Genomic DNA, 23,628 nt, shown 5'->3' with positions numbered 1-23,628 from the left:
GAACACAGATCGCTCCCATCAATGTACAAGAACAATGCTGCTGTGACAACGACGTACAGGAAATGAAGCACACTAAGCTCGTAGATACAACGTTTTTATTTAGGAGTCTCCATTTGTTTATGCGTTATAAAATGTATCCAAAACATTTTTATAATGCTATTTGCCTAGAAGATGTCTTTAAAACCGTTATGGTCACACACACAAAAAAGAAATCACAGTTAAAAAAAACAAAACATGAAAACAAATTAGACTAATGCAAAACAAAATCTCTTATTGCAGGATTATTCAACCTTTGCTTACATTTTTAAAATGCTGACTATTTGGGGGGCCAGGTGAATGTTAGATCTGATTAGGATGATAATGGACACCTAAAAAAAAAGTTCTGGTCAAATACCCTGAACGGTCCAGATTATTGCCCTGGCCTAAACACCAGTTGGGAACCAGAACAACAGACACTTGAAACACAAGTGGACATATGTCTTTCCATAGTTTATGACAACACAAAGATAGTAGAAACAATCTCTGTCCTTCATATGTCTCTATGATAGATGTCACAGGATCTCTGTAACATTGTAGCATCAAAAACAATGCTGCCTGTCATTTGAAATGGTTTATTGATCACAGTTACCGTAATGGTCATTAAATTTGAGCGGCTCACTCAAAGCGATCTAGAAAACTGTCGACTTTGTTTCTTGGAAACAAACGTTCACTTCATCATCTGGTCAAAAACAAGCGGTCAAAGGTGAATTTCCCCTCTGAAATGACGTTTTGGATCACTTGACATGACACTTAGCATCTATACCACTTCCCTCCGCTGCTGCAGAGTGAGGTCAGTGCAGGCTCAGTAGCTGTTACCATGACAACGCCTTGCACTGCATATAAAAAAGTCTGCTTTTAAGATTTAAACAAATAAACAACAAACAAATCAAAGTACTAATCATTAATTTCCTGTTCATTTCTTTCAAAAGTGACCATGGTATTAGCGGGATAATGCCCGACCAGCTGTCTAATGCCAGAAAAGACTTTGTTGAAGCAACCGCTTCGTATCAGATGGTTTACGCCTCTGCGTCGTCCATTAATGTCCAATAATGGACACCTCATCCGGCATTATCCCTTGGTTATTTTACTGCTTATTAGGGCTTTCATAGTATTTGTCTGTGATGAACAAAAATAAATGTTCAAAGATAACAAGATTTTAATGAAAATCATCAAAGTTTGAAGCATAGGTTAAAAAGTTTGTGCTTGTAATATTTGTTCTGAGTGTAATCAATGCTGCAGATTGGCTTTATAGTTTGTTAACTTAAATAAGTAAAATAGTTAAAGTATATTCGAAAACATTTAATATTGAATCACAATTCCTTCTTTAGTTTAAAAATAATTGAATCAAATATTGATTAAAATGTCAAACTTTCATATTTAAATCAAATTTTTTGTTTTGTGTTTTAAAGTTTTACTTTTATTACAAATGTTGAATTTCTACATAAAAAAAGCATTTTGTGGATTTTGACATAAAAGATCTGCATTTAAATTAAACCAATTTATGGATTTTGATACATGCTATTGTATCTTTATTCCATTTAACCGGAGCTGCAGAGTAATCGTCTTAAGGACATCAAAAGTGTGAGGATGATAGATTCTATGGTTTTTAGGGAGAAGTTCAGTAATATTTGACAGAAAGGTTTTTGTTTTTTTTACTTACGGTAAATTTGTTTATATGTCTGCCGACAGGATGAAACCCATTAATAGGTGAATCTAACATGAGATCAATTCAGGGCTAAAACAGTCTAACAATTCCTATATCTTTGACTCTAAAGGTCATTTTTCTGTAAATGTGTTTAATGATAAATGAGGTTTTTCCTTTTCAGAGTGTAAATAAAAATACACGAGTCCCATAGCTAACTCCTTACATCTCTGACTTCCTCTTCCCAGTCGATATCCAGAAGCGAAGGTGATCAACTTTGGCACATGGTTCATCTTCAGCTTCCCCATCGCCATCATCATGCTGGTGCTCACCTGGCTGTGGCTGCACTTCCTCTTCCTCGGCTGCAAGTGAGTGCAGATGATGCTCCGCGTCTAGTTTATCTGCAGGATTACTGTCCTGTTTGCACACACTCCCATCTAGTTATTATGGCTTCACAATGACGCCTGTGTGTGTCCTCAGCTTCAGAGAAACCTGCTCGCTGAGTAAGAAACGCAAGACCAGGAGGGAGATGATGTCAGAGAGGAGGATCCACGAGGAGTACGAGAAACTGGGTCCCATCAGGTCTGCTTGATGCTTTACTCACTTTATAATCTAGTCACGGTGAAGGTGAAAGTATGGATGGATGCAACATTGATGCAACATTGACTTCATTGTTTGAACAGAAGCAACGACCGACACACCCAAAAACCAAATTGATCACCACATAAAAATATAATATTTTAAACAAATACATAAATGGATTTCCTTTTAAACCAAATCTTTTTATGATTTCAGGCAAAGTTCAACGCCTTTTCTGTTGTTTTTTTTTACTGTGGCTGCATTCTCGCCGCTTTCATTGAAAAGTCTACGTGAACCAACGTTTCCAGCTTCCGCGTTCAAACCTCTTACGTCCACACACAGCTACACAATATTTCAAGCCTGTTTTAAGGCTCTACGTACATAGAGCGCTCACTGAACGCACGCTAAAAGTTCAACCAGTTGAACTTTCAACTGCTTAAATGCCAACCAGCTGAAACTTTAACCAATCAGGGACTTGGATTGGGTAGTGACGTATGGATGGCGTCCTTTTCAAAACACGGCCGTGCCAACCGGTTAAAAAGTGATCATAAAGTAGAAATTCTTATCTGAGCTTTGGTTCTGGCTGGACGCCAAGTCTTTCATAAATGGGAATAGAGATGTGAAAGAAAAGGCCTGGACCAAGATTCACCAGATTTACACCGATTCAAACATTTCGCACCAAACCTTCTCCAACTGTAGTTGGTGGACATGTGCTTAATAAACTATAGAAGAAGAAGCCCCTCCCTGCTGCTCCCCGCTTGTGCTGTGTGAACATCGTGTGCAAAAAGGCGTGTTCATGGAAACACGTATAGGCAACATATCTGATGTGTAGCGTAAGAGTATTGGGTTCACCTTTCCTTTTTTAGTTCTTAATAGTTTGTGAAAACACTTTATTCCTTATCAAGCAAAATTAGTTTTAGAATTAAAAGGATAAAAAATAAATGTTTCATTCATTTATCTATTAAACTATCAAATTTAAATTAATACTTTTTTATTGACCCCTTTATGCTGCATGTTGCTGTTTTGGATTGTGCCATTAAATGCAGGACTCCTCTTCATTTAACATCACCTTTCTTCTTAGATAATTGGATATAAAATCAGGCAAGAAGGGGTCAAAATGAACATGAATCAATCCCAGAGAAAATCCTGGTAAAATGGTAAATGTCATGAATTTACTTATAAAGGGCTTTTTTTATTTCATTAAGACCCAAAGCGCTTTACAGTCAAAGCTCCTATTAATTAATTCACTTTGGTTTAAGAAAAACGGTGACCCCTGCTTGAACATTTTTATAATAAAACTTCTAGAACTGATCCTGTTCCCTTTTTTTTAAATAATCTACTTTGCACAGTTGCTTATCTCAAATAACCTACAAATTCATGCACAGCCTGGGTTTTTATCCCACGAATGAAGTTTTATTTAATTATCATAATGTTAATATTTTAGCTCAAATGTTTTACTGTAGAGATATTTGGGTAGACAATGTAAAACATGTTGCAGTCATTTTTCATGCCTTATTTATACAAAACTGTTCAAAAAATAAATAAAAGTCATTTCAAAGCACTTTCTATTTAGTAATAAAAATGTATTTTCGGGGACCCCGTTTGACACGGTCCAAATGTTATCACAACGAAACGGTTCAAACATCCAAACGACATGGGCTTCTATATTATTGTGTTGACTTCATTTGTGGTAAATCGATGTGCAGTTACAAGATGAATGATGCTCATTTGTGGCTGTTAAAGAGCTACAAATGCTTTCTGAAAAACCTGGCAGTAGTATTTTGTTTGTAGAATCTATTTTGTGGCTACAATCTTTTTTTTTTTTTGCTGTGTCATCAGACGATCTCTGCAAACGTTTAAATAATTAAAACTGAAACTTTTCTAACATTAAAAAAATCTATCAAAAATCGTTGGCCGAATTTGCTGCATTAGCTAATTTGTCACCCTACAGTGGCTGTGATAGGCTCCAGCAACCCCATGAGGGTCATGGAGATTAAGCAGGTTTGGATGTTGGATGGATGGAGGAACTTTTCCTGAAAGAGTAGGGGTTCAAAGTGACAATTGATTTAATTAAAGGGCCTATACGGTGCTATTTTAAGCCTTACCTTGGTACTCCAAAGACCAATTTAAAAAAAAAAAAAGAGTTAATTTTGCAGCTTATTCTATCCGGTAATAAAACCACTCAATCTCTGAGGCTCCGCCTTTCGCTCCTTGTGGGTGTCGCCCATTTCATGACGTTGACCTAGAGTCGGCCTCAGCAGCGTGTCTGCATTTCACCCACGAAAACAAAAAACATCCAAACTTTTGAAAAGATGGATGTGAATACTGTGCGTAGAAAAGGAAAGTGTTTAGTCTATCATCTCTAGCTCTGTGGAGAAAGTGGGTGTGTCTGTTAGCCTGTGGGCGGAGCTGACAGCACAGACTCTTCCTGGAAGGGGCTGTTCCTCACTTTGTGACGACACAATGTTTCTGGTTTTGGTGGATTGGGAGGGGCTGGTGCTCAGAGATGCGTGAACGGATCAAAATACAACTTTGCAGGATTTAGAGTAGACATTTTTAAACAGACCTAATATAAAGAACGAACTTGAATTTTGTGTGAAACTGGCACACAACCCATACAATGAACCTCCCACCACATAGTATTTGCTCCGACTTTGATGTTGTAGTTTAGAATTTTCTACCACACCTAGATGGATTTCATACACTTAATAGTCAGTAGCTGTGTTTCCATTGACTCAAATTGGATTTGCGATAGCAAATTCACTTAATGGAGAGATGCCAGGGGGTGGCTTTTGAGGCATATCGAAATTGACATGTTTTGCAAAAGTGCAATGGGAAAATGTTTTTAAATTAAATGAGGCGCGTGACCAACAACCGGATGGTAATGCGCCTTTTGGTAGGAACTGCCTGCTTTGGGCGCTGCACAGCGGGTTGCACAAGAGGGTCCCACAGCATCATACAGGTCATCAGAAGTTGAGCGTGTGGAATTGTTGGATCCACAGCTTCTCTGTAAAACCACCAACCAATATTTCCCCTAATGGCTTCATCCATAATGTGCGGCGTTCACGGGAATTAGACGCAGACGTCAACGCTGATAGATGATAATGAGCGCTAGTGCCGTGACAGAAATTTGAATGGATCTGCTATTAATCTCAATATTGTTCACATCTGTGTTTTTGAATGACTTGTCGCCTGAGGTGGTTTGTGTTAATTATGATTGAATGGAACCATCACACTACCACCTCCACATTTTACTGTTGGTATGATGTTCTTTTTCTGATATTCAGTGTTACTGTTACGCCAGATGTAATGGCATACAGACATACCGTAAATTCCGGACTACAAAGCGCACCCGATTACAAGCCGCACCCACCCATTTTCACCTGTTTAATTAGTTTTATACATACACAAGCCGCGTCAGAGTACAAGCCGCGCATGTGTTACGCAATATTGTCATCCTGACAGATCACGGCCAGCATCCCAGAGTGAGTGCAATTCATTAGCACATTGTGGGTGGTGCCAGCTTTGCCTCTGGCTCATTTATTTGAGTGTATCGACATCTGTCAAACAGCATGGACCTATATTCTGTTCACAAGTTCCTCAGTTATGGTGTTTTTATTTCATTTTTTTTTTTTACTTATTGACAATCTAGGTATCATACATAAAATTACAAACAGTAACCATATAATCAACATTACATCCCTCAGTTATGATGAGGAAATTTACATCCGCGATTCCACATTTCCCATGAGTCTTAGGGGCTAAAGGCGGGGCCAACGCCCGGGTCGCCATACTGTTGTGCGTGTTTAAGAATGAGCAAGTAGCAGCAGTAGATGGAGGGGCGAACGGGAAAAGCTCTCCTTCCGCTTGTGTAACAGGGCTGGTTAAAAAACACACCGGTAAAATACAGCAGCGGCGACTGAAAAGCGCGCGCCTCAGCGTGATACGCGCGCCTCAGTACGGCGCGTGCGTCAGAATTCAGAAGCCTCTGCACTCCGCGGACGCCTCTGCGCTCCGCTCCCACCCCGCGCGCTCCTTGTCTCCCCTTCCTATCTACTCCGACACCTCTGGCCAGGGCTGCTTCAAGGAGGAGCACTTCGTCCCCATTGCGCCGGTGGAAGGAGCAAATCGTTTCTGTGCAAAGCAATCGGACTTAATACTGTACGTTTTGTGTATGAGGGGCGGGTGCGTTGTTACGTGTGGGAGCCTTCAGACTGCCATCGGCCCCGCAGATCAATCAGCAGGAGAAGATGTCTCCAGCTCACACGGAGGCTGTGAGCTTTTCAAAGCAAAATTCCGCTTTTACGGTTTCTTTAGAAACCGTATAAGGAGTGTAAATTCACTCCATGCGCTGTTCTCTCCGTCACGCAGCAAACCGGCTTTTCCAAACCCGTTGGTGACGGTGGACTTTTTTACGCTGCTTTTAACGATTGCTTTTAACTTGAAAGCTTCATCATACTGTAGTGGCGATCTGGTGCACGTTGGGTCTAATGGCACCAAAGGATTCTGGGATGCGGCCGGGCATGCGTGTTTCATTTTGTTGAACCATGACTGAAGTGTCTAAGACCTGAAGTCAAGTCCATGCTGTTTGGCTGCTTAGAGGTGTGTTGAATATAAATGCCTTGTGCTTGGTGTTAGATAAAGAATTCAAACTATTCACTGAGTTCGAAAGTACGTACATGGCGGCCGCTAATTAAATCTATAAATTAGCCGAGTCAATGAATAAGCCGCAGGGCTGTAAGCGCAGGAAAAAAGTAGCGGCTTGTAGTCCGGAAATTACGGTACTTTTGTCTCATCAGACCACAGAGTAATATTCCAAAAGTCTTTGGGATCATCAAGATGTCTTGATGTTGTTTTTGCTCAGCAGCGGTTTTCGTCTTTAAATTCTACCGTGTCCGGGTCTTTCTGATGGAGGAGTCATGAACACTGACCTTCATTGAGTTAAGTGAGGCTCGCAGTCTTCGCAGCTCTCTTGGGGTCATTTTGCTCGGCCGGCCTCTCCTGGGAAGTTCCAATACTGTTCCAAGCCTCCTCCATCTGTACATAACTGCTCTCACTGTGGTTCGCTGGAGGCCCAACGCTTATGAAATGACTTTATACCCTTTTCTACTCTGATAGATCTCTGTTACTGTCTTTGTCATTTGTTCCTTTAGACTTTGGCATCATGTCTTGGTTTTGAGGATCTTTTGGTCTACTGCACTTTGTCAGGTCCTATTTAGGGGTTTCCTGATTGGAGATGGGTGTGGCAGCATCAGGTTTTGGGTGTGGACAGAGGGTTTGAACTCAGGTTTGATAAACCACAGTTAAGTTATGTTTTAGCAGAACGGGGCAATCAGTTTTTCACACAGGGCAATAAAGGTTTGTTTTTTCCCCCCTTTAATAATAAAAAAAAAATCATTTTTTGATTCATTTATCGCAAGTTATACCATCATCGCAAGATTGATCACCAATACTGCAAATCCTGAGTTTTCCTCATGTCTTGCAGCCCCACAGAGGGGCAAAAACGTCCTCACACCACTGGATATGTCATGCAAATGCAGCTAATGACTCAGAATTTGGTTCACAAACTTATTCAATTCTCACATTTTCTATCTTAAAAGAATAGATATGATCAGTTGAAACCAACCAATATTCAGGTTAGAATATGTGTTCAGTAGCTTAATGTTGCATCTTAATTTTCTTATATTTACTTTAGACATAATAAGAATCCTCCCACTAAACACACTGCAGCTCCTCTCAGCTGCATGGAAACTCACTAAGTCCTCAGTTTACCCCTCACTGCTCTGCACACAGCTGGATGTCTCTGTGTTGTATTTACATCCATCCCATAACTTGAAGTGATCGCTCAAGCTGCGTGTCTGTCACGCAGTCGTCTCTTTGTGTCACCAGCGGGGAGTCACTCTTGTAATTGCTGCTGATGTGCGTTTGTGGTTTGTGTCTCTCAGCTACCCGGAGGTGGTGACGGGTGTTTTCTTCATCCTGATGACTCTGCTGTGGTTCACCAGGGAGCCCGGCTTTGTTCCTGGATGGACTTCTCTCTTTGAAAAGTAGGCGCTGCTGATGCTGCAACCCAGCCGCAGAAACTTTGTGCTGTTTTTTTTTTTTACATTTTCTTGCTTCTGTGACAAACTCAAACACACATAAATGAAAATTGTGACATGGGAGTTGTTAAAGGCTTCAATGGTTTTCCTGTCAGGAAGGGATACAGGACTGACGCCACAGTATCCGTGCTGCTGGGCTTCCTGCTCTTCCTCATTCCCGCCAGGCGACCCTTCTCTTCATCCAGCTGCAGAAACCCAGGTGTGTGACATGAAGGAAACTGGAGTTTAGGGCATTTGGAAAACATTAAGCTTCATTTGAGGGGGTAAAGAATCAGAGTAGTAGAGTCCATCTTATGGAATGGTAACGACCGGAGACAGGTAGGTTTGCCCTCTCTGGGTGGGTGGACTGTTCCTGCCCCAGGCGGAGGAGTTTAAATATCTTTGGGTCCAGAGCGTGAGATTGACAGGCGGATCAGAGCGGCGTCCGTAGTTATGCGGCCGCTGTACCGGTCCGTTGTGGTGAAGAGAGAGCTGAGCCAGAAAGCAGTGCTCTCAATTTACCGGTCGAGTCATGACCGAAAGAACGAGGTCCCGAAAACGAGCGGTGGAAATTAGCTTCCCCGTCGGGGGGGCTGGACGCTCCCTCAGAGATCGGGGGAGGAGGCCCGGGACGCCTTCCTGGAGAGGTGCTCCAGGCATGTCCCATTGGGCGGGGGCCGGGGAAGACCCCGGACACGCTGGAGAGACTACGTCTCTCAGCTGGCCTGGAAACGCCTCAGGGGCCCCCCCCCAGAGGAGCTGGGGGGAAATCTGGGCATCTTTGAATAGACCACTAGACGGACGAGTGTCAGAAAATAAAACGAGTTTTATGATGTACCAGTTTGTAGACAAAGATGGCTTCAGTCCACAACCGTGAAGCCAGTGATCAAAACAATCGTGAATTTTGTCGGACAACTCTAAATTTGTGTGTTTGTAAAATGTTTGACTAGAGAAAATACAAGATTTAAAATAATGTATTTATATTACTTAGAAAATATACCGGGTATATATAATAGTATTCTGCAGATAACCCTCAAGTTGAGACCCATACTGTTGAAAATGGGGCAAAAAAGACATGACATATTTTTGGCTGCCATCTTTAAAAAAAAAAATGGCCACAATTTTGGATTTTTGCTTTTCTTTAGGGTTGATCCTAAGGTACATCCATGGAGAGACCTGTGTTTGTTTTAGTGATGTGTGGCAGGAAAAGATCCAGTCTGGATCGACCCACTAAGACCACAGAATACATTTATTGTAATCATGTTCCAGTAAATACCTTAGTTTCTGTCCTCTTTCTTGATTTTAAATAATGATTTGGGGAAAGCTACCATTTGTCTAGAAGCGGTTTTCTTTTTTCGAGAGATTAAATTTCTGCATTGTTTTAGGAACGATGAATACATTTCCCACCAACAAAACAAACAATAAACCAGTCTCAGCGCACAAACCCTTAGTTCTTCATCAGAGCGTGGCGTCTGAGCCGGCACCGCCGTTTACCTGCTTGTTCTGTTTTGAAATGCTTAGATGAAAGTTCCGGGTCGGATCCACTCGCCCCCATGATCACCTGGAAGGACTTCCAGAGACTGATGCCGTGGGAGATCGTCATCCTGGTGGGGGGAGGCTACGCGCTGGCAGCCGGCTGCAAGGTAAAACAGACGTCAGTCCTCGTCTGACAGACAGAACGTCACTCTGGCGGCTTTGACGTCAACAAGCAGGCCTTACCGGCACAAAGCGAAGGCTAAAATCCCAGTCCCGTTAAACCAAACCCAAACGTGCATCACAGCACTTTTAGATCTGGTTCTGTTGGGTTTTGATTAGACACAAAGATTAGAACGGGGGTAAAAAAATAAATAAAGAGGAAAATGAATCTCACTGCCATTGTGCTGCATTCCCTGGAATCACGTCTGCGTTGCAGCAACTCACAACAACTGAATCTTAAGAAAATAAAAAGACAATAAAAGAACCAGGAATAAAAATAATTGTGCAGGGGGGGCGAACAAGTTTGACACCAAGAGCCAAAGTTTTTAACTGTGCGAGTCAAAGAGCCACACCACACATTGACCTGCCAAGACGTACACACAAACATGCAATTAAAGCCGTATTAGTTACGGCACACTCCATAACACACTCCTCTCCCTACAACACAACAGCAAGTCTTGTACTTGTGTTTATTTCAAGGAAAGTGTCCACCCTCAATACACACATCAAATGCAGCTTAGCCAGAGTTAACACAGCGACTACCTGGACGTCAGACACCCCCACCACACACACACAGACACCTCTTTCTCATCTCATATATACACACACACAATCTCTTTCTCTCTCTCACTCTTTCCTCTGCCTCTCTCTGACACACACTACTACTCTGTGACGTGCAGTGAGGTTGATGGCTGGTGAGGCACCGACTCCTTTGAAGTCAGATTTACAATGATAAAAACTGAATATTTTACCATTTATCCAACAGCATTTAACTGGTAATTCTTTGTATCTCATCAACAGTCCTCTTTTAATGACCCTAACACCAACAAATCCACAAACATCTGGACAGAGCATCCTTCTGGTGTCTGAGTGATTCATATTTACAATAAACACATTCAGTACATTGCATTTCTGTTGTGTGTAGCATAAATTTATTTTAATCTTCAGTAAAAATAATGTTTTTTTCATGATTTTTTTTATTTATAACTTAATGATTGAGTTTTAGCATTAAAAGCAGATAATTGATGAAATGTGAAAATATATCAGCGACTCAGCTTGTTCATTGCTGCAGAGGGGAAACAAGCAATGAGCTGCTAGTTAGCTGTATTGGAGAGCTGTGCATTCGACATTTAAGGCTGTTTATGTAAACATATACACAAACATCCCCCCCCGGTCGCCACTCTATTCACACAGGTATGGCAAGCCAGTTTAACATTTAAAAGCTATACTGGATGTGTGTTGCAGATATCTTTATTTGAGTTTTGCCTAGTCAAAAAGAACATTTCAGATATCCGCAACTATATTCTTCCGATCCGTAATTGTAATTTCAGATATCCTCAAAGAAATTATTCCTAGGACAAATGACATCACTTTCACCATTCATTTGTATCGGGTTTACAATTACAGATATCTACAATTCAGTTGCAGATATCCACTTCATGAATTATGGATATCTGTAACTGAATTGTAGATATCTGTAATTCCAGTTTCAGATATCTACAATTTCATTCTTACTAGTCAAAACTCAAGTTAAAGATATCTTGAATTCAAGTCACTTCCAGATATCTACATGTTCCTTTTCAGATATCTTGAATTAGAGTTTTGACTAGGCGAAATAGTAACCAAAATATCTGTATGCAAATTGTCAGGTCCGCATCGCACTTTAGGGGAGGAGCAGAGCGTGTTGTTCTAATCATTCAAATCGCACCTGCTAACTTGTAATTAGCACTGATTAGCACCATGTCGGAGCAGTACGACGGGGTTTTAGGGCTAGTTTACAAATTTTTTTTTGTTTTCTTGAATTCCAACTTTTATCTCGTAAATTTAGGAGATAAGTCTTGTGGAGTTTGTGTGTGTGTGCTGAGATGGGGGTGAGCACGGAGCGGAGGTGTGTGCGTTGATACTGTGTGCGTTGATACGGAGGACGGAGCACCGTAATAAAAAGAAGGTGTCCCCCTCCCAGAATAACTGTTTTGGAGTCGTTCTTAATCCGCACTGGAGGTTTAGGGTTCCGATCAGGAAAGTGAACCCCGAAGGAGAATCGCCTTCGGCGGAGGAAATCTCCCCTGCGCTTCTGACCACGGTCGGAAAGAGCGAAAAGAAAAGAGAAAAACACCAAAGTTTTCCGTTTATCGGAGCCTAGCTTGAAGATGAAATGTGTGGAGCCTTTGGTGAAGCTTTATTTCCGGATAGCTTTAAAACAAAGGGATTCTGAACCTTTTGGCCACTCAAAATCAGATTATTGTCAGTGGAGCGGGCTTTCCGGGGTTCGGTGTCGGTAAAGCGGAGTTTTATCTGTTAAATAAGGAGCTCAGAGACACGTTTGGGTGTAGAGGACCGCTGCAGCCTTTATTTTCCTTTTCATTCACATATCCTGAAGTTCATCTGTCACCTTATGTCATGAACCTGTCATCCTAACACCAATGCGGAAGTAAACAGTGTTACATCCACCTCTCCTCCAGATGAAGTGTCCCGATCCAACATAAAACAATTAAGGAGGATTGAAAATAGTCTGTTATATTAGCATTACAACGTTGAAAATGCCAAAAAAAAAGGTGCTCCTCCTCGGACGGAAGCGTCACAGAAACGTAGAGATCGGGTCTTTAATGGAGGAAGAAAGGATTCAGGTGGACATCTGCAGGGATACCAACGGCTTCAATGGGGTGCAGAGATCCTGCAAACCACCCATCAATGAATAAAACATTAATAAATCATAAATCAAACTAACGAGCTTCCAAACATTTAGAACGTTATCAATAAACATTCAGCTCACCTGTTCAACAAAGTTTAGTCGGTCTGCTCTGCTGCTGTGTGGCGTTCACCTGCTGCTGCACTGAATGCTCACTTCCACTTAATCTCTTAAATTTACGAGTTTTTCCTCATAAATTTACGACTTAAAATCTTGTAATTTTACTTTTTTTGGTGGGCATAAATCTCCGTCGTAGAGCAGCTAGCGGGCGAAGCGATTTTTAATCGTCTTTTTAATGCTGCAGCCCGTGCAAGACAGGAGGAGCTAGTGATGATGACGTTTGAGATATCTTTAACTTTCATTCTGCCAAGGCAAAACTGAATTACAGACATCTGCAATTGTCATTTAAGATGTGTGACGAGTTGAATGTCGTTTCAATGACGTCATTACAGATATCTATAATTCAGTTTTGCCTAGTCAAAACTGAATTATAGATATCTCTATCGGTCGTTTCGACTAGTCACAATTACGTTACAGATATCTTGGATTACAATTCCAACTATCCAAAATGTAATTACGACTAGTCAGAAATACGTCGGTGATATCTACAATGTTAATTCGGGATAGTCAAACTCAGCTTTTAAATGTTAAAATGGCCTGCCATACACAGGCATGCTCAGTCAGGTGTGTTTGCACTTTGAAAAGCTCCAACTTGTTCATAAAGGAGTCATTTTGTGTCAGATGATCAGGAAAAGTTTTTCATTTTCTCCGGGATACGTTAAGTTCTTTTCTGCCATGAACAATGGTACTGCTTCCAAAAGCTCATAATAATAAACACAGTGCCATTCCATTCAGTAAAAAAGGAAGAATCTTCCCATTCTTCCAGAAACGTCATGTGTTTCTCTTTATACTCTGAATTTCGCCATTTTGTCCATGAGGGTAACAGTCTGCACGCACATCAAATGTTTAGTTATTTTCTCCAACATTGGGCGTAACCCGCACAAATGAGGTTGGAGGTAACATATGTGTCGGGAGCAGCATCAAAACACACACACTGCCAATTACTTACATTATTATTTATTTTTAATGTCCTCTGATGGATTTGAGTGTAGTTTAAGTAGGAAAATTATGAAATGAGGCACAGTTTATTGTTTATTGTAATATCTCTACACAACAGCAGAGAGAGAGACGCCAACATAAAGGCAGATTGCATAACCACCTTTCCAGCGTCAATGTCCATTTCATTGAGCATGCCCACAATCAGCCAAACAGCATGGATCTGAATTCTGCTCATAGCCCCCTCACTCATGGTGAGGAACCTTACACCCACAATTCTCCACTTCCCATGAGTCTTAGGGGCTGAAGGCGGGGCGAGCCCCCGGGTCGTCCCAATATGATGAGACGCAAAGAGCCGCATCTTTATCGGCCGAGAGCCGCGTGTTCGCCACCCCTGCCTTAGTGACTCGAATATTTCTCAAATTAAGAACTCTTGGTGAGACGGTTTTTCTTACCCCGTGGGTAGATTTCTTATATTTATTTAAAGAAGAAAAATATAATTTGACTTGTTTTTGCAGCGTTCTAAAGTGACAAAAATGACTTGAAGAAAAATATGTTCTTCTCAAAACAAGTTAAAATATAGAATACAAGACGGGTTTGTTGACTAGTAGATTTTGTCTTAAGGTTTTTTTTAAATAAGTTGTGATGTTCTGTTTAGTTTTAGACTAAATTAAATCTGGAAATGATCAATAAACAGTCATTAATCATTGCATATATATCTTCAAACAAGCATGTTTTGCTTCAGTTTTCTATATTTTGTAATTATTTAAATTTTCCCTCAAGTCTATCCTAGTTTAAGCTCCGCAACAGACCAACTATTTTAATTCTAGAGCAGAATCATCTTAAACGACACATTTTAAAATACATTTGTCTTAGAAATGATATGGGACTTGTACGCTGCAAAACAGGCCTTTTAGGAAAAAGTCCAAACATTTGACAAAAATGCTGTTAATTAATAAAAGATAATATGAGTCGAAAAATGGTCTCATCAAGAACTTGGAAAAAAAAAGATCTAGTCTCTTAAACATGTTTTATGAAACTTTGATTATTCAAACTTTCTTGATCAGATTGATATTCAGAAAAAAGACATTTTTACTTTTGTAATATTCAGTTTTTGAAGTGTAAGTCAAACCCAACTTTCCAGTTTTCCTAAATAAAGCAAGTCTGTTTCTTGACATTCACTAATAAAACTTCTGCTTGGAAATATTTAGTAAAGTGGAAAACACTAGTTTCATTAGAGATTTTACTTAAAATAAGAAGTCTTAGGATCAAAGGACTCAAGATTTTATTGTCTTAAAAGAAGTTGTTTGTTCTGTTTTTTTCTCTCGGTTCTTTTGTTCCATTTTCTTAAAGAAGATTTTGCAGAAGTACCTTTATTTTAACTGATATCTGTGATTTGATGGAGATTTTGAACAATGTATACATAAAACAAATAAAGTTTGGGGGGAAAAAAGTTGTTACACATTAATGAAAAGTTGTGATAAGAGTTTCTTAAATCAAGTGTAATAAGAAGTTGAAATTAGACTCAAATTTTGCCTTTTTTTGGCAGTGTTTGAAAACAAATTCAACCTTTTACATGTGAACGAGTGAAATTCTACTAAACAACATTAAGCTGTTGTGTTCATTTGACTTTAGTGCAGAATTCCCACAAATCTAACACAAAAATGTACCACGGATGTGCGATTATATTCAAAACATTTACCCTAAAGTTCAGTGTTGGCATCGATTTAAACCCTGCCGGTCATGGACCCAGTTGAAGGCGTGTCTGCTCCGCCAGCAGAGGGCGCTGTCCCCGTGGCGTTCACTCACCTGTGTTGGTCCTCTGCAGGTGTCGGGCCTGTCGATGTGGATCGGCAGACAGCTGGAGCCCATGAGCGGCCTCCCCCCCTGGGCCGTCACCCTGCTGGCCTGCCTGCTGGTGTCGGCGGTCACGGAGTTCGCCTCCAACCCGGCGACTCTCACCGTCTTCCTGCCCATCCTGTCTGCACTGGTACGACCCGCGTTCTCGGTCACGACACGCACGCCGCGGTCCACGCTCTGAATCCGTTCACTGAGGTGGCGGTGATTGCTGGATAGTAACCAAAACGCCACATACCCAGAGCAGCTATGACATTTTGTATTTATTCAGAGAGGCGCACCTTTATGGGATGGAGCTGTCATGAGGACGGCTGACGTTAGAGCACAGAGACCCAGCTCTGTGAAGGGATCGGACCCTCTGGGGTCACCAAAGGTTATTCGTTTTACTAATGTGTTGCAAGTATTATGGCCAGCAACACATTTTCTGATAAAGTCCATCCTAACAGAATTATGGGTAAATTTAGACACACTTTGGACAGGTTTCATGGAGTCAACGTTTGTACTGAAAAACCTTCCTTTTAAAAATACAATCATGGATCAGGGAGCCGTCTCTCTTACTCATAATACTCATTTATTTTCATTTATATAGATTTATTCGGCTCATTTTGATGTAAATGCGGACGTGTTGAATTAATTCCCCCTAATTTGGTCTGTTATTATACATATTCCATATGCTTGACTGTATTTTCATTGTTAGACATTTTTATTTAAAATGTCTCTTTTCATGATTTCAAATGTCTTTGCACTATATTTTCAAAATCATTATTTTTAAACATCTTTGTGAGGATTTGAACCTTTAATCAAAATGCTTTTATTCTGAAATTGTTGCTGGTATACTGATCTTTTATTACACTTTCAAATGACACTTTAATATTTCTGCTCTATTGGGAAATGTTCTAATAATTAACGTGTCTCTCCTCATAGTCTCCACTTTAAAATTGTTGTGATGCATTTAAATCAGGAGTTTTGAGTTGTAGATCAGAAAAAACCTTCAATCATTCCAAATGTTTTCCTTTTTTTTGTCAAACTTCTGACTTTGACCTTAGATTTGACAAAGATTCAGTTGTGAAAATGAAATCTGAGGATGTTTTGCTATTTTCAAAGTATTTTCTGCTGTGGACCAGCTGGTTTTTTTACATCGTCTCTGTTGGCAAACTTTTATTTTGAAATGGTTTTCATGGAAAGCGCCACGTTTCCTCTCCTGGGGGGTCTTCCTTCAGCCTTTGCCCTCTTTGTGTTTCTTTGTTTTGATCATCCGGGCTCTGCTCCGTGTTTTTTCTTCCCTCCATCATCCAGTCGGAGACCCTCCTCATCAACCCGCTCCACACTCTCATCCCGTCCACCATGTGCGTGTCCTTCGGGGTCATGCTCCCGGTGGGGAACCCCCCCAACGCCATCGTCTTCAGCTACGGCCACGTGAAGATCAGCGACATGGTACGTGCCGCACCGACCCCCCCCCCCTGCCCCCCGCGCCACCGTCCCCGCCGCCTGAACCGCCCCCCTTTTTCTTCTTCTTCTGCAGGTGAAAGCCGGCTTCGGGGTCAACCTGATCGGCGTGGCGGTGGTGATGCTGGCCATCACCACCTGGGGGGTCCCCCTCTTTAACCTGACCGAGTTCCCCGTCTGGGCCATGGCCCGCAACGTCACCGGGAGCTTATAACCGCCTGGGATTTAGGCGGGGAAGGGGGGGTGACGGCTAAACGACAGGAAGGACAGGAAACATCCGTCCTGTTGCTGAGCGACACCGGAGGAACCGGTGGCGGGTTTTTAGGACGGCTGCGGAGCAAACACACACACACAGGTTCGAATCCCAATGAATCTTTCGTGACAATCCAAGATCTTTTCCTGTCTTTTCTGCGCCAGGATTCCGTTTTCAGCAGATCCTCAGAGGACCTGGAGCCTCAGGAAGCTTTTCCTCTGCTTTTATTGTGAAGGTCATGCCGCTGTGTTCAGAGAACCTGTGATCAGTGCAGACCCAAAAACTGAAGGGTTTTCCACGGACAGAACCGAACCGTGGGCTCAAATCAGGATCGGCTTAAAGTCAACGTTTTAAACTCCTAAGGACGCTTTGGAAACTTATAAGAAATGTTTAAATCAAATAAAAATATCATGTTTTTTCAGCTTTTCTTTCCTTCACGTTCAGTTTTCAATTTACAGTTTTAATTCAGAGATTTTCTTTTTGGAGTTGAAACTATGAAGCCCGATGGTCATGAGTGACAACAGGGGACATGGTGACGTCATCGTGTCGCATTCAGGTCAACTCCAAAATGTCTGAAATAAGAGCCGTCAATCAAGTGAAGAGGGACATATTTAAACAACACAGCAGCTGCGTCTCATTCTGACACTACAAAATGTATTTTGTTAAATCAAGTTGAATATTTTTAAATGTACACATTTAAGTTAAAATATTTCTCAGAAATTTGAAGTGTTTTTTCAAATTTTACATTTTTACTTTGAGTTCACAAAATTGTGTGTTTTACATTTTTCAATATTTCTTATAAGTTTACAAACTATTTTCTTAAAAAACTTTCCGTCTGTCTTTTTGTCGGTTTTTCTTCATCCGGTCCTGATTTGACCCTCGTACCGATTTGTTTTCCCGCTCAATCCGTTCCTTTTCCTGTCTTGCTGCCATCAGTAGAAATCGTGCCGTCTCTACATTTTTGAAAGATTCCAGCTTCCAGACGAAACGCCGCAGTAAAGACGCCGCCGTAGGAACCTCTGGAATTCAGCCCCGACTGCTGGAATGTAAAAGATGTACTTTATATTTTTACACAAGGTCAACCGTTAGAGTGATTCTTTTTTTTTATAATATAGAAATTCATGGATGTTTGTAATTTATTCTCTTCTGCTGCCGTCTCCTTCGTCCAGCCGGGTGGTACGGCGGTGACCTTTGACCCAGAGGCTATGTTTCTCTGTAAATACGCACAAGTGTGTGACATAAAGTCTTTTCTTTGATGAGATGTACGGCTATAATTGTGACTTCTGCTACGTTCGTATTCAGAGTGACGAAGATTTCAACAATAAAAACAATCCAACCCTCCGACTGGATCGCTTTATTCCCAAACTCTTGGGGGTTTTTGGGGCTGATCGAGTCCCTTCGACTGATCTCTGACGTGATCCGTCACTGTTGCCGTGGAAACAGCAGCTGAAAACACTTAGACGGGACTCCCTCTGTCCTCCTCCTCCTCATCTGGACGCGTTAGGACTTCTCCCGAGGACCTTCAGCGGGGGTGAAGCCTTCGGTCTGAATCCTCTCCTTGTACTTCAGGAAGTCCCTCCTCTTGCTGAAGTACCTCACCTGTCGGGGCGGAGGCGCGGACACAGAAAAGGTGAGCCCCCCTGCCGCCCGGAGACGAGGAAGAGGCGCTGGACTCACCCACTGAGCGGGACATTTGTCCTGGAAGTGGCTCTGCTGCTTCTGGCAGGCCTCGGCGCTGTCGTGGTTGTCGTCCAAGCACTTCCACAGGAGATCCCTGGCGTCCCAGCAGACGCGCCGCTCTGCGGAGTTTGGAGCCGTCATCCCTTCATGTCAATACAGGAGAAACGGGTCCTTTAAACCACTTCAGGGGTCATTAAGTTCTAGTTATATGAACCGGATATGATCAATAGTAGGCCTGGACAATAAATCCTAAATGTATCATTGCGATGTACGCACATCGCAAAAGACGAGAATTCCAATAAATGGTTTCCTTAAATGTGTTAAAACAATCTTCTAGCAGCTTAAAGTATTTAACCAATCAAATAAATCCATTTATGCATTTGACCAATCAGATGTTGGATGTTGGATGTTGGAGGGTTCAATTATGTTGACTATTTAAATTGTAGGAGTCAAATGGAAATGATGTATTTGGTGGTTCTGCTATTTGTTCATGTGTCGCAAGTTACATCATTGCAATATTGATCACTAATATCACGAGTTTTCCTCAGAATGCAGCCCTAATAAATATTAAAAAAAGTAATTAAAGTGGTTAAGGAAAGCACAGTAGGGCCTGGAATACTTGGGTTTGCGTCGTCCCACTCCTTTTATTTTTTTAAAACTTCACATTTTACGGACTTAGTGTGTCGTGTATAGATCTATAAGTGCAAATATGTCTATGATTTAGAGTAACTAATGGCATCATCTACACGTGTATTTGTGTGCATGCTTTGATTACTGCTTTGCACACTCTTGGCATACTCTTGATGAGCTTCTAGAGGTAGTCACCTGAAATGTTTTTCACTTCACAGGTGTGCCTTTGTCAGGTTTAACAAGTGTGATTTCAATCTGGTCACTTCCAGTCTAGATTATTGTAATTCCCTCCTCTTTGGTCTCCCTCAAAAGACCCTCAATAAGCTCCAACTGGTCCAGAACTCAGCGGCCCGCATCATCTCCAGAACCCCCCCCCCCCCCCCCCTTCAGTCATATCACCCCGGTTCTCCTTAAGCTTCCCAGAACCTCCAGAATCCAATTCAAGCTCCTCCCCCTTCACCTTTAAGGCCCTCCATAACCTGGCTCCTCCGTATCTTTCCGACCTCATTCATATCCAAACCCCCCCCTCTCGTTTTCCTCGCTCCTCCTCCTCTGTTCAGCTCTTTGTTCCTCCGGCAGGACTTGTTACCATGGAAACCCGAGCCTTTAGATCAGGGGTCGGGAACCTTTTTGGCCAAGAGAGCCATAAACGCCACATATTTTTAAATGTAATTTCGAAAGAGCCATAGGTTAATGTAGTATCACTTTACCACAGTGAGGCACGGAGACTTAACCTCTTTTAAGGTTCTTTATTCTGGTTACTGCAGACCGCGACAAACGCCGTACAGTAAATTCAGCAACTCCTGAATCTCTCCCGCAGAGACAAGAGCGCTTCTCCCAACTTTATATTCACTCACTGCCGCGTCAGCCCTCCCATTTCCCTTATTCGGCCCATAGCTGAACCCCATTGGTCCAAACTACCTAACAACAGGCTGAGCGACAGAACTGAGAGCCAATCAGATCTCTGCTTGATCGATGCGTTCAATGAACTCCAGAACTTCTAACGCGGCCCAACAGCCATCCAACTCAGACCGCAACAATATGTTTAAAACTAAATATACAAGTGAATGTGTGCATTTGATGTAATTTCAACATTTTTAAAGTACAATAAGTCTGTGGATTATTTTTAATAACATTTTTATGCTGTTGCTGATAAATGGTGAGTATTTCTCGTGGTAGTTTTGCTGATGGTCTAGTCTGGTTGATACGTGGTGAGTTTCTGCTTCATGCAGGCGTTGAGACTTTAAACGTCATCGTAGGTCTGAATGTTCTGTAGATGTGAGACAGACTGATCACATGCAGACCTGGAGCCAAACACACACACACACGCTGCAGTGAGTGACGGGCAGCAGGTTTTACGTTTTTACAATCCCTGTGTGGTTCACCTTACTGGCCGTCCCCCCCATCTGCTTTCTTCCTCTAACATCCTGTCCCCGTAGTTTTAGGCACGTCTATTCACAGGTTTCCGGCTGGTACAAACTCTGTGAAATAATAGATAATAGTAAACTGATAGTGCTGGCAGAGATTTTGTTCTCCAAGCACCGCTACTACTGCGCGCCTCTGGCATCGCATCGCGCCAGACAAGGACTGGTCTAATGAAAAAAAAAAGTATAATTAAAGATTTGTCTGCGAGCCACATGTGACCATCAAAAGAGCCATATATGGCTCGCGAGCCATAGGTTCCCGACCCCTGCTTTAGATGCTCGGATTCCAAACTCTGGAATTCCCTCCTGATCTCCGTAACATAGACTCTCTACCAACTTTCAAATCAAAACTCAAAACTTATGTTTATTTCTACCTTTTTCATCTTGATTCACTATTGATTTTTTGTCTATTTTTATTTACTGTAATTTTAGTGTTTATTTTTAACATTTTTGTGTACAGTGTCCTCGGGTTTCTTGAAAGGCGCTTTTAAATAAAATGGATTATTCTTTTTATTATTAATAACTTAGGCTGCTATTAACTTAAGTCTCCAGATCATGATACTACCACCACCAGCACTATAAGGGTGGGAGGATCATGGTTTGAGTTTTCTTCAAGCTACACGCTTTATTTTATGTTAAACAATGATTACGCATTAGCATCAATTAAATCAATTTTTAAAAAATTATTCCGTTTATTTATATTCACAGCAATCCTAATTAGCGCAATTGAATCATTTTAACGTTTCCTAATCTCTACCTCAAGGATGTTTTAGAAAGGATTTTTCAGTAACAACATACTAAGATAATTAAGGTAATATCAATATTTGGAACCTGTGTTTTAATCTCAAATTTCCAAAACTAAACTCTTATTTCTTGCTATTTAAACGCTACAAATGCCCACAGGTGTAAACACTCGCATTTCTGCGCAGCTGTCATTTATAAATGCCATTACTCACCGCCGGAAATGATCAAAAAGCAGCGATTGTTTGGTTTTTGTCACCGACGAGCCATAAAAACAAAACTCTAAAGGGATTTCTGTGTGAAAAACTAACAAAAATAAAATCCCTTTTGTAACGTTTCTCTTAGGAAAGTGAAGGACGACAGCAGCGCAGCGGAATCACTTCCGCGTCGCCTTTTGATGACGCAGAAAGGCAGTGACTAAAACACACCAGGAGGGGGCGACATTGCACAAGAAAAACACACGGAGGCACGACGAGCCACGAAATGGATTTTGGGGATGAAAAAAAAATATGTGTGAATAAAATACGGTAAACAAACAAACAAATAAAAACAACAAAACATATTTTTACTATCATATATGACAATAAATTACTTAATGTGGATAGACTATGATAGTCTGCCAAAATAAAATGACATTACGGTGGAAGCTTGTGTTCATTTAGTGTCATAATGAAAGCAAGAACTTATTAGACATTACCTTATTTTAACCAATAAACAGTTAAAACATTCATTAAAAAGTACCATCTGTTTGTTTGCAAGTGTCAATAACAGATTTCCATGATCAGGGGGGTATTCCAGGGGGGTATTCCAGGAAGCATGTTTAAACTACCCTGACTTTAACCCTGAACTCTGGCTGAAATCTGCCTGAACTTGCTTACTCTGGGTATGTGGGTTCCAAAAGACCGGATATTACGCTCCACTTGGTAACCCTGGGTTAATGCGCGTGCACGGCCAGTATAAAGGCATTCAAAATGGATCACCGATATCCAGAGTCACCATGGAAACGCGTGGAGAAACAAAGAGAGCGTTATACTTCAGTGAGGCGGAGTCTGAGATTTTAATGGCAGCGAATGAAGATCAAACGTCCATCAAAAAAGTAACACGGCTGCATCAGCAAAAGAAAGAGTTTCTGCTTGGAGAAAAAGTAAACGCACAAGTTTCTGATCTTATTACCAATTACATTGTGATTTATGTGAATACAAATAAAACTTAAATGAATTGATTCAATTGGTAACAAGTAGTTGAGTTAAATGTATTCAACCCAATTTCTCATGTCTATCCAACTCAATAATTGTTTACACACCTTGCTTCATAATTATTTATCATGACTGACTGTAACTTCAGTTCTTCCATACTGTTGCACTAATGGTGGTAAATAAACTCATCATCCTCTCCCTTCCTCATGGAGGAGAAAGAATTAAATATAACAGGGTAAAATAACTTGGCAAAACACAGTAAAACAGCTACAACTAAACATATTTAGACAAAAAACCTACACTTGTACCAAAATCCGTCCAGACAGTAAAAGGGAATGGTATCCCACAATTCCTTGCGGTGCCGATCTAACAGCAGCACCAAAGTTACACCTACTTAATTGAATTAATTTGAATGAAAGTAAAATAAATGTCTGGTAACTACGTGTCATTTTTAAGTTGATTGAACTCCAAAAAATTATTTCTTAACTGAAGCAAATAATTAAGTTAGATCAAAGTATAAAGTTTATCTTTCCAACATCCATATGTGGTCTTATCACCCTCTCATGGTGGAAAAAGTATTATCTGAGCTTTTTCATCCACTAAATCATCTTCTAATGGACA

General features: G+C 41.1%; 2 protein-coding genes across 3 annotated transcripts in view; one reads left to right on the top strand and one right to left on the bottom strand.

Moving 5' to 3' along the window:
• The window catches only part of slc13a4 (solute carrier family 13 member 4), a 60,026-nt gene extending 41,349 nt beyond the window's left edge, over positions 1-18,677 (top strand). The window contains exons 9-16 of the mRNA XM_023952358.2: positions 1,930-2,049; positions 2,162-2,263; positions 8,206-8,307; positions 8,457-8,560; positions 9,862-9,983; positions 15,609-15,770; positions 16,934-17,071; positions 17,160-18,677. Of these exons, the coding sequence (XP_023808126.1) occupies positions 1,930-2,049; positions 2,162-2,263; positions 8,206-8,307; positions 8,457-8,560; positions 9,862-9,983; positions 15,609-15,770; positions 16,934-17,071; positions 17,160-17,297 (988 nt within the window). The 3' untranslated portion in view covers positions 17,298-18,677. The remainder of the gene's footprint in view (positions 1-1,929; positions 2,050-2,161; positions 2,264-8,205; positions 8,308-8,456; positions 8,561-9,861; positions 9,984-15,608; positions 15,771-16,933; positions 17,072-17,159) is intronic.
• On the bottom strand, positions 18,650-22,217 carry coa6 (cytochrome c oxidase assembly factor 6). Of its 2 annotated transcripts, XM_020700553.3 has the most exons (4): positions 22,027-22,204; positions 21,032-21,127; positions 19,014-19,159; positions 18,650-18,935 (listed from the first exon to the last, which is right to left on the bottom strand). In XM_020700553.3, the coding sequence occupies exons 3-4, from the start codon at positions 19,155-19,157 to the stop codon at positions 18,837-18,839; spliced, it is 243 nt and encodes an 80-aa protein (XP_020556212.1). In that variant the 5' UTR covers positions 19,158-19,159; positions 21,032-21,127; positions 22,027-22,204; the 3' UTR covers positions 18,650-18,836. The 2 variants fall into 2 exon arrangements, with proteins under 2 accessions (XP_020556212.1, XP_004067509.1); XM_004067461.5 differs by lacking the exon at positions 21,032-21,127 and having other exon boundaries at positions 22,027-22,217.
• Positions 22,218-23,628: the final 1,411 nt, after the last annotated feature.

This window comes from Oryzias latipes, chromosome 23, assembly GCF_053564925.1.
Source record: "Oryzias latipes strain Hd-rR chromosome 23, Olatipes_Hd-rR_3.1".
In the NCBI taxonomy this organism is placed as follows: domain Eukaryota; kingdom Metazoa; phylum Chordata; class Actinopteri; order Beloniformes; family Adrianichthyidae; genus Oryzias; species Oryzias latipes.
This window is presented reverse-complemented; position numbering and strand designations above follow the sequence as displayed.

Coding starts and splice junctions, on each gene's coding strand:
- coa6 (XM_004067461.5), bottom strand. CDS start 19,157: ATGACGGCTCCAAACTCCGCAGAGCGGCGCGTCTGCTGGGACGCCAGG. Junction 18,936..19,013: donor ACAAATGTCCCGCTCAGTGG/GTGAGTCCAGCG, acceptor CCGCCCCGACAG/GTGAGGTACTTCAGCAAGAG.